General features: G+C 44.8%; 1 protein-coding gene across 1 annotated transcript in view; it reads right to left on the bottom strand.

Moving 5' to 3' along the window:
• SCML4 (Scm polycomb group protein like 4) overlaps positions 1 to 12310 on the bottom strand; it is a 66780-nt gene that overhangs the window by 37390 nt on the left and 17080 nt on the right. The window contains exon 2 of the mRNA XM_040059900.2: positions 7730 to 7935. Coding sequence (XP_039915834.1) covers positions 7730 to 7930 — 201 coding nt within the window. The 5' untranslated portion in view covers positions 7931 to 7935. The remainder of the gene's footprint in view (positions 1 to 7729; positions 7936 to 12310) is intronic.

The raw sequence follows: 12310 nt of genomic DNA, 5'->3' as shown, positions 1-12310 counted from the left end.
CCCCATTCCAGGTGCAGAATCCGGCACTTTCCCACATTGAATTTCATGTGGTTGGTGATCGCCCAGTCCTCTAATTTGTCAGGGTCTCTCTGCTGGGTCTCCCTGACCTCAAGGGAGTCAACAGCTCCTCCCAGTTTTGTATCTGTGACCTTGCTCAGTATCCCTTTCAGTCCTGCTTCCAAGTAATTTATGAAGGTATTGAAGAACACAGGGATGAGGATGGAGCCCTGTGGAAAGCCCATCAGTGACAGGTCACCAGTCCAATGTCACCCCATTCCCTGTAACTCTTTGTGCCTGAGTGGTGAGCCAGTTGCTCACCCATGGCATGACGTCTTTATCCAGCTGTGTGCCTGACATTTTGTCCAGAAGGATACTGTGAAAGACAGTATCAAAAGCTTTACTGAATGGGAAGAGAACAGAGTTTCAAATATCAAAGTTTCCGTACAGTTTGGGATTTATTCCATGTAAGAAGGTGAAAAGTAGCATGATTTATTACGTTCTATAGGAATTTGTCAATTATTCACTTTTCTATGGCAAAGTAGCCCGGCAAAGTGAAACTTATGTTAGGCTTCTGGGCTTGTTTTTGATCACATATATGTATACATACACATATATGAAGAATACATATATACCTTTGTGCATATGTAGACACTCTGTATTTATATAAAATATATGTATTTGTAGAGAGATGTGCATATATACATGTATGTATAGAATCACTAAGTCATTGCGGTTGGAAAGGACCTCTAAGATCATTGAGACCAGTCATTCCCAAACATTGCCAGGACCACTGCTACACCATGTGCACAAACACCTACATGTCTTTTGAACACATTCAGGGATGGTGATTCCACCACTTCCCTTGTTCCAATGCTTAATCACCCTTTTAGTGAAGAAATTTTTCCAAACATACCATCTAACATACCATCTAACACAACTGGAGGCCATTTCCCTTTTCCCTGTTGCTGTGTGTCTGGGAGACGAGACCGACCCCGCCTGGCTACATCTTCCTGTCAGGTGGTTGTAGAGAGCAATAAGGTCTCCCCTGAGCCTCATTTTCTCCAGGCTAAACAGCCCCAGATCCCTCAGCCGCTCCTCAGAAGACTGACGCTCCAGACTCTTCACTGGCTTTGTTGTCCTTCTCTGGACGGGTTCTAGCAGCTCGTGTATGCTCTCACACTTACATTTCTCTATATAGATACTATTTTTGAGACAGTATACCTGACAAATTCTGCTTCACTTGCATGTTGGCTCCTTAATATCCTTATTGGCTCACATTCCTGTGGTCCCAAACAGAGGCACAAAAGTCCCCTCTTCAGCCCCTGAGCCTCGTGAGTGTGTGCTGCCCCACCAACACTGTGCATTGCCTCACCAACACCATCAGACCTTTTTCTCCTACCTTTTCTCCTTATGTTCAAGAGCAAATAAACAGAGGGCAAGGCCTCTGTAAACTCTGTAGTGTGGAAGACCCTTCTTGGCAGTTTCCCGTTTGAGTGAAGAATTTACTGCAAAATTAATTGCAACAAAATGTGCTCTACAGCCTCTGGGCACAGATAAATGTCATTTCATTAGGGGTAGTAGAGAACAGGCCTTTGCTAGATCAAAGTCTAACAAAAAATCTCTTGCCTGATTAGTGCAAGAGACAGTACACTGCGTAAACAGCAGCTTAGCTACCTCCTAGCGACTGAAACCCTGAGTAGTCTCTGAATATAATGAAGTGTAAATCTCAAAATATTCCATTTAAAGATGTCTTTTCTTGGACTGGGTCTTCTCTATCGAAAAGCCAACCCAGCCGAGCAGCTGACTGACTGAGAGCTTGCCAGTAGAAAGCACATATGTGTGAGAGTCAAAAAAAGCAGTGAAGAAGAGAGAAAGAGACAGAGAAAAGGAGACAGGAAATCTGTCAGAGCACGTTGGGAAATCCTTGTGGTAAGGCATTTGAATCAGCTTTTGACTATCAAATGTCATAAGTTTTAATATGCACAGCATGAGATGTAAAAGTGTTTGCTATAAAACAAGATCTACAAACAACCCCCCACTCTTATGGACTTTCTACTATGGGAATGAGATTAGAGAAAGCCGATCAGGGATTTTGGGTAGGAAATAAGTGTGTCTACTTTATCAAAGTCACCATGTATTAGATGCAGAGAGAATGGGCTTTTGTGCCATTGATGCTGGCTACAAGTTTGTTTGAGTATGTTTGACTCTGCTGAGTCCTGGAGTTTTATTGAAATCTGCACACCTCTTCAGAGAAGCCAGGATTAATCTAACTGGTATTTATGTCATTCTCCACCAAAAAAATGAAAGAGGGTGAAGAACATTTGACAGGCAACTTTTTTTTTTATTATTTCTGAAGAAGATCTCTGCCAGCTTGTATAATAGAACACATGTGAAAGAAACATGATGAACCACATGCAATCTTTCCCTGTAGTTTTCTTCAACCACTTAGGTGCACGTTCTCATTTTTATGGCTCTCTGTTCCCCTGTACCAGTTGTCTCTTGTCCTGAAAAAACAATTGCTAGAAAAAGCTGGGTTTCGCCCCGTCCCCATGGGTCTTTGTCCTTCCAGACACGAGGGCAGAGGCTCCTTCTGGAAGTGAGAGTTTTTGCTGCTGGAAACAGAACCATCTCCAGCCCTTGCAAATGTGCAGTAAGGTGAGTGTCTGAGCCAGCCTGGTCCTGCCATGTGGACTTCTGGTGACTGGACAGAAGGTTGCCTTTAAGCCTACACTAGGGAAGCACAGAGCTTCTGAGCACATAGTATTGCATAGTCTGTGGCTCTGTGCATTTGGCTGTGAGTGAGGAGACTCAGCAGAACACAAGCCCGGTCACTGAGGGTGAGAGAGGAGGTCAGGTGGCAAAGGGAAACACAGCCCAAGGTCTTTCCCACCTTTTCTTCTTGTGTCATGCAATAACTTTCTTCTTCACTGCAAATGATGCAAGCGAGTCTGCACACAGCCTCCTACATCCCATCAGCGTTCCAGAGTGAATGAGGCAGGTAACCTTGACAGGAGTGTACACAACCTTGAAATCCAAGGCTGTATCACAGGACAGGTGAATAAACAGGACGCTTTAAGGTTGTCTGTGCAATCTCATTCCCAATGTGTTCAAATCCTGACTGCTTATTTGTCATCATTAGTATTGGCTTCTAGGGCAGCAGGGGAACCTATGCCCTGTAATGGAAACTGTCACTCCACACGTGTGACTCTTGCTGCCCACCCCTCTTGGCAGGAGCTTGCAAGGTCCTGGCTGATCTGGGCTGGGGCCACCTCCCTGGGTGGGAGCTGCTTTGGTTGCACAGAGGGACAAACTGCCCTCGAGCTGCTCAAAGGGGGGCATGGCTTTGTTGCTCTCTGGGAGGGACGTGTTGGTCTGTGCCGCAGTGCTGCCCCACGCGCGCGTCCCTCCGATGTCCTCTAACACGGCGAATTCCTGCAGGATGCTAACAAACCCTTCCCTTGTACAGGCTTTCTAGGCAGCTCTTCAGGGCTGCTCTCACTCTCAGCCAGGGAAATAAAACCCATCCATCTACTACATCCCCCTCCGCTGCCAGAATACGCTTTTTCACAGAGATTTAGACAATCAGAAAGAATATTGTATTTTGGGGAAATGTAACATTTTATGGCAAATAGCTCCACATAAGGTACAAAACTGTTTTTGGGAAAACAGCTGATGAAATTTTATAGCCAAAGCTGTGAAAATATAAACAGGATAGCAAGGAAAAGACTTTTCTTGGTGATGAAGTGTGATGAAATGCCATTTCAGGAAGACACAGATAGTTGCTTTAATATCAGTGAAAACAGGCAATGGGTCACCTGTCTGTAAAGAGCATGTGATTGAAAATGTCTGTTATTCACATCTCGGTCAAAATAAATTTAAATCTAGGCTGTAAATTCCTGGTTTCTTAAAAATTCAGAAGTATTTTTCCATCTGTTCTGTAATAATTCAGCTCTCTGGTTGCTATAAAGAATTTGGTTGTCTGCCATTTGGGCAGGGAGTAATTTTTTAAAATGCATTTAAGTCTCGTGGTATCTGAAAGTCATACAGTTATGGAGCTAATTAAATCAAGCTAGAGTTCCCCATCAAAAAATGTAATCTTTGACTCACACTGGGGAAGTGCTTTGGATGGAGAGGGGTTTCACTTCAGCTGAGTGCACAGCATACAAAAGTGCCTCACAGAAAACATTGCTTCAGTGTGCAAATCCTGCAGCGCCAATCAACAGCACCAGGCCAGATGCCACGGGTGCTGCAGCTCATGAGTGTCAGCTCCATCCACCTAAGCCACAGGTTATAAAAGGATGCCTTTTTATGTGCCATGCTCATCAATAAATAACCTCATCTCAGATCTTATTTATCTGCTGAAGGAGGGACAATGTTGCCTCCTCATGGAGTGTCTGGGGACAAAGAGGAGGAGTGTGTGGTACCCAGCCAGGGATAAAGTGTCCCTTTGGAAGAGGAGGGGGCCACAGCAATCAAATGCTCAGCCACATAGGTCCAATGCACAGTGTTATTGCAGCAGTTCCAGGAATTTAAGTCTACTACTTCTCCCATTTACATAGATGTGGTGGTTGGTGAAAGACTTTTTTCCAGGTGGATGGGTGCATTTGGGATAGAACAGAACATATTCCCCAACATTTTCTTTTTTTGTCAAATTACAAATCAAATGTAAATGCATGAGCAAGAAATAGGGGTTACCCAGACAAGCAGGGACAGAAGGGACAGGGTCTGAAAAACTCTGTATACAAGGTCATTGTAGTATTTGGCAAATCACTCAACCTCAAACATCAAAGACCCAATTTCAACACATCTCCAAAGTATTATTGTCCAGACTGGATGGTTTTGATGAAGAGTCTGCAAGTCACCCAGCTTTACTGATATTACTAAATTACTTGAAATAAATAAATATAATAAACAATAAACTTGAAATAAGAAACACCTCAAGTAGAACAATTCAGATGTTTTGATCTTGGAGTTTTATCCTGATATGGAAGTGGAAAAAAAAAAAAAAATTCCACATTTTATGGAACACTTGCTCCAGTCTTAGCTTGGAGCTCTATTAGGGACTACTGTTAGACGGAGGTTAGGGGATGGGAGGAAAAAGGTCTGGCAGGAAGTGAAAAGGAGGGAAAAGTAAAGAAGAGGGTAGTCTGCTCTAGATTAAGCTCAAATCCAAGGAGCACAGTGTCTTGGGTTATGTAACCAAAAAATGTGTATTCTATTTCATCTGTTGAAAGCTGTTGGGGAGATGTTTTTTCCTTATCTCTTGTAACTCCAGAGGGGCATGAGGAGGATGCCTTCTGATAATGGCCCAGCCATTAAACCCAGGTGGGGCAGTGTTTCTTATCTCTTTCAGCACCCTTCCATCCTCCAGGGGGACATCTTCTGATAATGGGCCATTAGGACCCACCAATGACATGACACATTCCATCATCCCATTGTGATATGCTCCACCCAGTGGGGGAGGAGCCAGCTGTTCCTAGTTAAATAAAAACTGGGACTCAAGAACAGCAGGTATCTGGTTTTTCCACTGGACCCCCAGAAGAAGACCAGAACCATCTCATCACCACTGGACTTTCTACAGGACTATCTCTACTCCACAGAACCACATCTGTTACTCCAGGAGGATTTATCTGGACTGCTTCTAACACCCTGACCAACAAGGTGTCAGGTCATAGCCTTGACTCTGTCAGGGTTTTTCCAGGATTTTGTTTTTACTTGCTTGTTTGGTGGGGTGTTTTTGTGTTGTTGGTGGTGTTTTTTTGGTTTTTTTTTTTGTTGTTGTTGTTGTTGTGTGGTTTGTTGTTGTTTGTTTGTTTGTTTTACTACTACATTTGTATTTTCCTTTATTTAAAATATTCCTAGTAAAGAACTGTTACTCCTATTCCCATATCTTTGCCTGAAAGCCCCTAGTTACAAAATTATAATAATTTGGAGGGAAAGGTGTTTACATTCTCCATTCCAAGGGAAGCTCTAGCTTTCCCGGGCAGCAACTGTCTTTCAACACTGAGACAGAATTTGGTGCCCAACGTGGGGCATGAGGGCATTGAGAGAAAAAGGAATAACAGTTCTTAAGTGCCTATGTTCTTGTGTACTGGATATCATGTGGTCTGGCTTAACCTGGTTTGGGTGGCATGTGGTGGTGGCGGTAATTCTCCCATTTGCAGGCCCTTATCTAAACATGGGCCCTGTAACTAAGGCTACTGTGGCTGTCATCCAGTTTGCTATATGGGTTAAAAAAGTGAGGAAATAGTGGATTTTTAATTTCCTCTGGAAGGCAGGCACATGGATTCAGGGCTATCATACACTAACTGTGTGTGGTTTTAGGGTTACTTTAACCATGATACCTAATGTGAGGAAATGACACTGGGGGAAATTTTTTCCCAACCTTTCACCCAGCTCTTTGGGTCTACCCCACCAGTCTTTGAAGGGTTCAAATCTCTGAATGTTAGTGATATCATACAGTGGCTAGTGTTGCTGGTATGCCTGTTCTGTTTAGCATTCAGAGATAAGGGGAGATTGACCTGGATAACCACCCTGATAAGGGATCAAACAATTGGTCCCTGTGTCCAGAACTCAGCCAGCAGCACCATGCATGGGATGTTGTTGCCTCCTATGAACCAAGAGAGGCCCATGGAAGAGCCAGGCAACACTTGGACAAGACCTTCTCCAGGAAAGGCTGGGTCAGTCTTGTGCACACCCTGATTGTTTTATTCACTTTTCTGTCTTGACACCATGAACTCAAGCAGCTCTGATTTTCAAACAGTCAGCAATTTGCCCTCCTTGTGTAACAGCCTGCATGTCTGTATCAGTGTCAATTCAAAACAAGGAACAGGCACGGCAAACTTGTACAGTGCCCCGAGCTAGTGGGGGACAGAGACAGAGAGATTAACAGAGCGATCTGCTGAATACAAGACTCCTTACTAAGCTTGTAGCCCAATTTCACTCCCCAGAACAAATTCTCCCTCCCTCAGCATCGCAGTGTGAGACATCACAGTGACACTGCTCCCACTGCTGCCAAGCCCACTGCAAGTGGTGTGGTGAGAGAGACCCAGGCCAGCAGCAGCATCAGAAGGGCTTAAGGTACTTGGAGTTCCTGTCTTTCTTTAGTTCTGCCTTTGCCCCAGGATTGCACAGAGAGCTGGGCTGTGGGCAGACAGATAAAGTGAAACACAATTATTTTTCCCAAATGCCTCTCTTTTCTTTTTTCCTTTGGAAAATAACTTTCCCCCCCCCCCCCCTCTTTTTATTTCCACTCTCCTGTATTCCTCTCCTTTTCTGTTCAGTTTGTCCAATTTCTAATCACTGTTAGTGAGAGAGGAGAAAGCGACAAAGGATAAAAACTCCCCTGAAGATGTGAAGCCATCCCTCACAACATTGTGGAAAACATTTTCAGACAGACCAAATTAAAATAATTTTAACCTTTGGGAAAATATACATGGTGTGGTTCTTGGGGTGTCCTGTGCAGGACCAGGAGTTGGACTCAATGATCCTGATCGGTCCCCTTCAACTTAGAATACTCTATGATTCTGTGATTTTTTTCACCAGCTCAGGTAGAAGAGAAACCAGAGAAACTGTCTTCTTTCTTTTTTTTTTTTTTTTTTCCTTTGCATTGCTCTGCCCCAGACTTGCACAACTTTTCCTCTGTTCCTGCATTACAGCTGAAATTCTAGAAGAAAATGTATGAAGACCAACAGGAAGTGGACAAGGAATGTAAAGGTCATGCATCTACCTTGTGCCCAGGTTTTCTCCCTCTCTTCTTTGGGATCTTCATGACTGGCAGAGCACCGGCTGGTGCTGGGAAGAGGTTGTGAACCCCCATTTTGATGGGCGCTGGCTGGAGCGGGGGCCGCCCTCGCTTCTTCCCTGCCATCCTGGGGGACTGCATCTCCCCAGCAGCCAGGCTGGGGTCCAGGCACGGTGGGTGGCTCATCTGCCCTAGGGAGAGGAAAAAAAAATAAAAAGCAAACCAACTCTTTATTTAATTTTCATTTTAGTCCTTTTTAATCCAAAGGCAGGTTGCTCAATGCCATGATTTTCCCTCTTAACCATTGATCACAAAGCAGCAAGAAACACGCCTGAGTGGGTGTGTTTCATCCTGGGTGGGATTCACCTGACCACAGCTGGTCCAGCTTCTCCAAAGCTGGACAAAACCCTTATCTTTCCCATTTCCCTCTCCTGACCATGAGTACTGCAGAGGGAGTTGCCCAGGTGATGAGGCTTCCATTGCAGATATCCAGTAGGTGAATCCCACAACAACCACCTTGACTCTGCTTCCTGCAGGTAAGTGCGATGAAGGCTTGATCTTGCATCCATCAGTCAGTGCCTGTTTTCAGATGGGGTTTGGAGTAGATCATCTCCTAAAGCACCTGCCAACCGTATTTTTCACAAATTCCGTAGTTCTACAAGTCCTGCCTCGCCTCAGAAGTACTGCCAGTACCGAAATGGACTTCGAGAGCTCCTCTTCATCTGCAGTGCTCCTGTGTGGGGAGGCTGAGCTGGGCCATGAGGCTGCCAGCACAAGGTAGCCATGTTAGAGGGTAATTGCCAAACACTTCCTCTCTGCAATTTTATAACATCTGTTACCATGCATGTTAGTAGTGGGCTTTTGGATGTGCTCCATTAACGCAGTTACTTCACCACAACTCCATGCAGCTGCTGAAGTTGAGCAGGGGTAATGGAGTGGAATCTGGTCCATTTTCCCCTGCCCGAATTTTAATAAAGGAAACAAATATACAACCGTACACACAATATCAAGGGAACATACAGCATCCTTCACGGCTTCTAGTAAGGGTCAGCTATGAACAAAGGTTAATTAAAAACCAAAACAGCCTTAGAAATATGTTTTCAAATGTTGTTTTGTCCAGGCATTTGATTTCCTGCCTATGGGCAGAATAGTAGTCCCAGTCCTGCCTGCATAAATTGCTAGACACAAAGGTCTAAAATTCTCATACTTTTATGATAAACCTTGCAATGGCTAATGTTGTCAAAATTGTGCTCCCTCAGGCCAGTGATAATGGAACACTCCCTGTTTTCTGGGCTTTTTTCATAGAACAGGCTCACAGCTCTCCCAGCTTCAGAGAAAACCTAAAGATGCGGTTCAAGAGCATCCTCTACATAAGGCAAATAAAGGTTTGTTTATTACTACAAAGTGCTACTTTTTTTTTTTTTTTTTTTACAAAATCTATAAACTATAAAACCTAAAAATTTCTCAGAGCACTTCAAATTCCACGATTTCAGAACCCAGTGTAATCAGAGCTGATGTTGCTGGGAATGAAATCGAGATTACTCACTCACAGAGTGGGAAGGGTACCACTTGATAGGGGTCCTCTGGTGACAAGTATCTGTAGCTTCTTTATTTCAAAGGCAAGTATTTTATGCCTAGTTAAAACTCTGTAATTGTAACTAACCAAAAAGAAATACACTTTTATGGTATTATCCAGTCTGTAGTTTACACAGTCTCCTGTATGATAAAAAAATAGAGGGCTCCCAGCCCTGCTCTCCAGTAAATGCATTTATTTGCGATATGTTAAAACCTTTGTGTTTTCAGTAGTGTTAGGGGTATCTGCTCTGTTCAGATAGATCCACTATATATAATGGGATTTATAGATTGATTATAACAGTCCCATTATTCCCATTATTCAATCCCACCTGCCTAAAGCCCTCATGCAAATATTGAATGTCAAACACCAGAGCAGAGCAAATTTGCAGTGCCTGATTTACCATATTGTCCAGAGCCTTTAGGGTTGCATTCGCTCTTCAGACGGGATCAGCCAGCTTGGGAACCCCATGAAAGCCTGCCATAGGGCTCTAGTTTTTACCAAAGAAAAGTCTCATGTGACTGCAGAGTGTCCTTTCAGGGTTAAAATCATCAAGCTTGCCACAGCAGGAGTTAAATGGAAAAGCCCAGTTTATCCTGAACATCACTGCTTTCCTTCTGTTTTCAGCAGTGTTCGTTTTCCTCCCTGTAGTGCTTTCTGATGGACACCCTCCGTGCCTCTTCCACCTCCCAAAACAAAACATTCCCAGGATCTTCCATTACAGGCTGTCTGTGGGCAGGGAGTTCAGCAGGGAAAGCAAATGCAACAATTACACTGGATTTGGCACCAAAACACACTGAAAGCCCAGTGCGGCAGGCTCTGCATTTTAATCTGCTCTGAACAAAACCTGGCAAGATAAACCTTTGCAGAGGAGCTTGGTGGAGGCTGAGGAAGACAAATCCAGCCCAGGTTTGCTCCCTGCTTGAGGAAGGGAGTGGCTCCTGCAGAAGGGGCCGCTGGTGGCCACGGGGCTATGAGAGAGGGGCTGTGCACCTGCATGGAATACCACATGCATTGTCTGTATCGTATTCTCTTCTAATGGGGAAAGTAGCTGATGGCACCTCAGAAACTCCGAGTTATCAACCCCCAAAACGAGACCTTGCTGACCCAGAGCACTTCTTTGTCTGAAAAGCTGCTTTCTTTTGCAACAGATGAGGTATTAAATATGTGGTGGTCAGGAAACACTAAATTTTAACAATCACAGGTTTTTGTGCTGTTTCTGCGTTCCCAATACTCATGACACCCTTTTGGCAAAACCTCTAAGAGCTCCTCACCACACGTGCTGGCACACAAGACCCAGACGAACTGTGCACAGAAGGATCTCAGTGTAACATACTTGATCTGTTGCAGCAAAGACATTGTCAACTTCAGCATACAAGCTGTTGTAATTACATTTTATTACAAGCCCAACCGTGACTTGATTCTCCTTTCTTGCGTGCTAAGGGAAATGTGAGTGCTTTTGGTGGCATTTGTTGTCACACTGCTGCAGATCCTGCGAGGCAAAGGTGCTCCCCAGCAGCAGGGAAGGGCAGCAGACACGCAAAAACTGCTTCTGCCTGACAGTGAGGGGTCACAGCACAACCCTCCCTGAGAGCCAGGAGGAAGCTCTTGGGCAGGCTGGAAAAACACACAGTCAAATTGCAGGTTGGCCAGAGAGGTCAGAGGGGCACAGGGGCTTGTCTGACTGCCCCCCAACAAAGTCAGGGTGTTACCTTGGAATGACTTTCCTAGGGCAGCTCTGACTGCTGCCACAGCTCAGTGCTGGAAAGCTTGGTGGGTTCAAGGCAAGTTATGAGAGTTTGATGAAATTTAAGGGCAAATTCAAGGAAATAAATTACAGGCTGCTAACAAAGGCATTGTCTCAGCTCAGGAAATCGCTGTAGTACAAATAGCTCGGGAGAACGCTGTAGGAGGGAAATCAGTATATGTTTGCCCTGTCCTTGTATCTTTCCAAGGGCACTAGCTTTGGATGGCCAAGGATGGTGCAGCTTCAGTCTGACCTGGGTCTATCGCTTTTGTAGTCTTAGTTTAAAAATAACACCAGGAGACAACATTTATGGCTTTTCATCACTTAATGCAGGGCTAGGCACGAGGTTACCTCTCCTGTCTTGTCTCTCAAACACTGTCATTTGGAAATACAATTTCTAACCCTGCCTTCCACATTGCCCCAGAGAGGAGGCAGCAGGGAAACAGCTCTCCCCATCCTGACAGCTGGGCAAAGGCTGCAGGAAAGGTGAAGTCTCATCCCCTCTGGCAGCAGAGGTTCAGCTGTGACTTCAGAGGATCCTGAGGAGCACCCTATGCACAGCAGTCTGTCCCATGGGATGCCAAGGGTGGGGAGAAAACATTCCCTAGGTCAAGACTGGTGAGCTGTAGGACATTTCTAACAGCCCATGCTCTGCACCATCCATGCCTTGCACCATGTGTTGGTGTGTATACTGCAAAATTAACAACACAGATCACCGTGCTGGAAGCTACACCTGAGAGCAGAGGGAGCTTCAGTGCATTTCCTCCCAAGATGAGTGTTTTTGATGGACTGCAAAGATCCATTCTCAATAAAAGTAAATGTCTGCAATAAATGCAGCTTTTAACCTGCACTCTAGTAACTGCAAGGACTGAAGGTAAAAATACCACATTAAATTTTATATTGGTAATTCCACAGGATGATAATTTAAACTTGGCTTATACTGGGTCTCATGTAAACCTGTGCCTGGACAGGCACAGGGATGACACGAAGGGAAGGAGCAAGCAATTCCTGCTGTAAGCCAAAGGAACGTGCAGGGGTGCAGTCAGGTAGAAAATGTGCCCGTTCCTCAGCAACTGAAGGAGATTGCCCTTCCCTCCCCTCCCCTCCACCCATTGCTCCCAGCTGCAGAAAGACTCTGACCTGTCAGTATTTGCAGCCCTGCCTCCAACTCTTGACTCCTGCAGAGCTTTCTGTCTCACTGATCTACATCCCCAACAGCTGAATGTGGGAAAGAGAGAAACTTCTT

This window comes from Hirundo rustica, chromosome 3 (genome assembly GCF_015227805.2).
Source record: "Hirundo rustica isolate bHirRus1 chromosome 3, bHirRus1.pri.v3, whole genome shotgun sequence".
In the NCBI taxonomy this organism is placed as follows: domain Eukaryota; kingdom Metazoa; phylum Chordata; class Aves; order Passeriformes; family Hirundinidae; genus Hirundo; species Hirundo rustica.
Note: the sequence above shows the minus strand (reverse complement) of the source record. Positions and strands in the feature narration are given on the sequence as shown.